Source organism: Octopus bimaculoides, chromosome 7, assembly GCF_001194135.2.
Source record: "Octopus bimaculoides isolate UCB-OBI-ISO-001 chromosome 7, ASM119413v2, whole genome shotgun sequence".
Lineage (NCBI taxonomy): Eukaryota > Metazoa > Mollusca > Cephalopoda > Octopoda > Octopodidae > Octopus > Octopus bimaculoides.
In genome coordinates, this window is record NC_068987.1 from 26,120,201 (window position 1) to 26,125,349 (window position 5,149).

The 5,149-nt window shown below is 34.6% G+C and overlaps 1 protein-coding gene across 2 annotated transcripts in view; it reads left to right on the forward strand.

The window, feature by feature from the left end:
* The window catches only part of LOC106870180 (UDP-glucuronic acid decarboxylase 1), a 69,900-nt gene that overhangs the window by 54,724 nt on the left and 10,027 nt on the right, over positions 1 to 5,149 (forward strand). For both annotated transcript variants that reach the window (XM_052969407.1, XM_014916180.2), the window contains exons 4-6: positions 788 to 845; positions 2,643 to 2,823; positions 4,334 to 4,438. In XM_052969407.1, coding sequence (XP_052825367.1) covers positions 788 to 845; positions 2,643 to 2,823; positions 4,334 to 4,438 — 344 coding nt within the window. The remainder of the gene's footprint in view (positions 1 to 787; positions 846 to 2,642; positions 2,824 to 4,333; positions 4,439 to 5,149) is intronic.

Sequence of the window (5,149 nt, forward strand, 5' to 3'; positions counted from 1 at the left end):
AAAATGGGACTAGAATGGTTGACATGCCTGCACTAGAAGGTCCTTATTCATTTCAGACATTGCCTGGACAATGGTGACTTTTAGGGAAGCTATAATGTTGTGAAGATATCAGTTAGTCTCCATTTCAACAATACTCTGAACATGGTTGTCTATGAAATTTAATTCTGGTGAATTTGGAGTCCACAAGTTTTGGTGTGGTACATAGTCACAAAGATTATCTGGCTGTTTTGGGGGTTATGTGGGCTTTGTGAGAAAGTGCTGAGTCTAGTTGAAGCATGTATAGCCTTTCACTGTATATTTCATTCATCCAGGGCTTAACAAATGCTGACCTTTGATTTGCCAGAAAGTGCATCCAATTGTCCCTAAGATAATACCTTACTCTCTTAAAAATGGAATGATGCATTGAGTAATGTAGTCCTTGACATACAAAATGATGGGATGGTCAAAATTTGGAGCACATTTGATTACAGGTTTGCTCTATCAGTAATAAATAACTTATGTCCTTTACAAATCTTGTCCTGAAATAAACTTCGCACTGGATGCTTGAACTTTCTAATGATTGATTGGATCATAAGAAGGTATACAACAGTTGATATATAATTAGCTTAAAGGCTTTAAGATGCTTATAAATATATCTCTGTGCATATGTAAATGACTGTATCTGAAGTATACACAGATGTTGACCTTAACTTTGATGTAAAAAATGAATTAAAGAATATGCAAACACAGTATTTATTTGATATTATGTACATCTTTGTTTTATATATATATATGATGTCTATTTCAGAAAGAAGAAGTATCCAGATGTTACATTTTTAACATATAAAGACCGGAAACGCATTTTAGTAAGAGTTTTTTTATTCTTAATCATGTGGTTTAGCAATTTGTTGCATAATTCTTTCATATTAACTGTAATAGTACCTGTAGTTCTTTCTTGGGTCATCAAATTAGTTTCTGGTATTGCTTCCTCTCATTCCTCACTTGTTGGATAATCAAGTTTGTTAGTTGTTTCCCCACCATCTGAGGTATGCATAAATGAGTGTCCAGCCGTTTTGAGCTTTAGGTCATCCGAATAGTGGCAAACTTAGCCTGCCACTTGGTTTAATGGAATTTACTCTGTTGCAAGCATTTGAGTCAAGTGTCTGGCTTGTAAATAAATTCCTCCTTTTCTCCCACCAGTTATGGTGGATTCACAAAAAGGTCATGGCCACATCCCATTGTCCTCTGACTAAACTATTAAAAGAATAATAATAAAAAGTAAGATTCCAGTATTATTTTCTGGATGTTCTCGTGGAGGAGTTGAACTCAGTACTGCCTGCAAACAAAGCGCTCATCTGTTGTACAAGTTATACAGATGCATCTGCAGTTACCCTCTGTACTCAACAGTATCTACTCACAGCTAGCTGGCCGCAGACATGTTCAGTGCCTGAAACAGAATACAGACCATTGACCTTTGAATTGCTTGTTCAACACCCAGTTGTATGTCTAAACTGTATGATGTTCATTCTACTCTAGTGTTTGGACAAATTGTCATATTTACCAAAACTAAGTTTATTATTAAGATTTCAATGAAAATTATATCAGATGTTATAAGCATTAATTCCAAACTGAAAGGAATAGGTGTAATGAATGGAACTAAACCATGTACCTATTGCCTACTGTTAGACTGTATTAGCAATTGCACTATAGCATATCTACTGTTTTATCTCTGCAGATTAGGAATTTTGATTTGTTTCTGCTATTTAAACCGTGTTAATTTATCACCACAAAAAAAAAAAAAAAAAATTAAAAAGAATAATAACCTATCTTGCAAGTGTTAAGTGACTGATGTATTATCCTGTGAAGATCAGACAGTACAGTTAAAGTAGCAGAAACAATATATAATATCTAATTTGAGGAGATTGAGTGGTAAATGCTCTGTCTGTGGTGTAATTTTTGATGTAGTTATCTGACATAGTTTGATCCATATCATTGATCATGTTCCTCTTTTATGTCATAAAATCTTGATTACAATATTTGATATAAAACCTATGAGCCATATACATTACAAATATTTAATGTACATGAATTTACTGATTCTAGTGTACATGAATTTGAGTATAGCTCAAGATATATAGTAAATGAAATCTGGCAGAGTCGGCTTTTCAGGTTCAGGATCATACATTATTATACTTCTCTCGTGTGTGTGTGTGTGTGTGTGTGCGTGCGTGTGCGTGTGAGCCTAATTAGAAAATAGAGCTGTTTGGCCTGAAACTGGCTTATCTGCAGTTCTTGGTGTATAGGCTCCAAGATTTGGTTGGTACATATAGTTTAGTTTACTCACAATGGCCTGTGTTTTACACTTAGCTTCAAGCTCAATTCCTGTGCGAATTGACTTTTGCATTCTGCTCTAGGAATTAATATATTAAGTACCAGTTATACACAGGTGAGCAGGGTGTGAACTTAATCAGAAATATACTTTCCTATGTAAAGCTGATCAAATGATTAGTTAAAATAAATTTGTAATTTGATTTACTTGTTAATTACTTGTTAATTTCTAGAAAGAAAAAAAATTTGCAATGTATATATGTACATCATGTTGCCATATTTTATTGTGGATGTTTAACATCATTTTAATTGTTCTTTCCTTGCCTTTTTTTCAGATAACTGGTGGTGCAGGTTTTGTTGGTTCCCATTTGGTAGATCGTTTAATGATCCAAGGGCATGAGGTTACTGTCATTGACAATTTTTTCACTGGCCGCAAGCGAAATATTGAACACTGGATAGGGCATGAAAACTTCGAGTTGCTACATCATGATATTGTCAACCCATTATATATTGAAGGTAAGGATTTGACCATCCCATTATCATCATCATCATCATCATCATTTAATGTCCATGTTCCATGCTGACATGGGTTGAATGGTTTGACAGGATCTGATGTGTCCAAGAACTACATCAAGCTCCAATGTCTGCTTTGGCATGGTTTTTACAATTGGATGCCTTTCCTAATGTCAACCACTTTACAGTGTGGACTGAGTTGGGTGCTTTTTTTCATGCCACCTATACTATGGAGGTCACCGTGCAGTTCACAGGGGTATGAGCCATGGATGCAGTAGTGGGGTCAGCTTGTTGCTAAGGAATGAGGAAATTGCTATGAAAGAGGTAGAGGAAGAGCATATTTCTGCACAGGGATCTGCATGACTACTCTCATCTAATAGTGGAAAAGGTGGGGAGAGAAAGAAAAAAATGATGAGTAGGAGCTGCAAAACATAGATAATGGTGCTATAGTATTCAGGTGGCTTCACAAGGCACAAGCTGAGTTTGATTATTTTTGAAATGGCTTGATTTGTGAAACCGTGTTTGTATAACAAAAAACATTCATGACTTTATTTAGCACCTCCAAAACTACTGGGAAGAAGTTATACTCAGATGGCAGACTTGACCTGAATTCTGATAACAGAGTAGATTCCACTGAAGCACCCAAAGGTTACAATGATTGTGTTTATCTCTGGTTTCTGCAGCTGTTGGGCAGATGAATGGTATATCTCCTGGATTTGTTGTAGCTCTATCATAGGTAACGTTTGTTTTTCAATTCCCTCTGGAGAAATTAAATCTAGCATTACAAGTTAAAGAAGGTTATTAATTTCTCAGTGCTGTCTCTGATTTTAACAGTGAATTATCCTCACTGTAGAATCAACATACAGCAAAGTGAGCTTAGCCGGTGACAGCTAAAAGTCTTGGTCATACATGATATGATACCTACTACAGAATATGAACCACTGACCATTTAGTTGTCTCTTTTTCCATAACACCTATCATGATTGTTTTCCTGATAAGGTACAAAAAAAAAAAAACAAAAAGAAAAAATACAGTCTTTGTTATGTATGACATGTCTTTTAGGGCTGAATGCCCTTTCTATCATCAACCACATTGCAGCATGGACTGTGTATTTTATCACCATTGATATCAGAGAGGGTATCTGCTGTTGGAATAAAGAATTTCAAGTTATTGCTCTTCCGTATGAGTTGCCTTTTGATGCAGATTATAGAAAAATCAGTCTAAATTATTGAAAGTGAGTTTAATCCTTTTGTAAACCGACCATGTCCAGCTCAAATATTGTACCTGTTTTATGTTCAAACCAGCCAGATTTGGCCTCTCACAACCTACCCTACAATGTCATTCTAAAAATATATGATGACATCATTGAAATCTTGAAGCTATAAGGTAATGCATAATCTGAACGTTAAAGGGTTAAAAGATATAAACCCAAAGAATATAATATAAATCTATAATATCTGTATCTTTGTTGTTTGATGGACTGTTTAAATATTTTTTTTCTTCTTTCATACAGTTGACCAAATATACCATTTGGCATCTCCAGCATCACCTCCAAATTACATGTACAACCCTATTAAAACTATAAAGACCAACACAATTGGCACCATCAATGTTCTTGGTATGTTAGTTTTCTCTAGAATTTTGGTGTTTATTTTCCATTAAACATTTTGGTTCATCATCATTATAAATTACATTTCTTGTATCCTTTCACATATGGCTTAGATTTCTCCCCAATTCTCCACTTAATTGTATGCACTATGGAGCTGGTCTTCAAATTCCATATGTGGCTAGCCAACTTTTGTCGATGTGCTGGAAAGAAGATAGATAGCAACTTATGCATAGAAGAAAGATCTCGTATTCTTCTTAGATCCAGCAATTCCAGCACACTACTTAATTCCAGATCTGAAATTTTTAGCAGCTGCAAACACATAGATATGTTTCTTTTATCGAATTGGAAGACACCACCTGCTCCAGGCTGAGTTGCTGTCTCTTAGAATATATTTTCTGTTATTTTGTTCTATACTAGCTGTATTAATTGTGATTTCTGCTATCAGGGAGGATGGGGATCTTAGTTTACTTGATTTCATTTCTTTTTTCTCGTTCTATTTTTTGCATCAACCTTCATATTTCTTTCACATTTTTTTCTTATTTTCTCACTGTCCGGTGTCCTTGTTTTTAAAATATATGTAATGCATTAACAGACCCTGAAAGATTGTTCATAAATATGCCTAGTTAAATTACCATAAAAGCATGAAACTATTAGTAAGTCTTTCTGTTGTGTATTAAATTGATATATATATCTGTCTCATATATATATATATATATATAT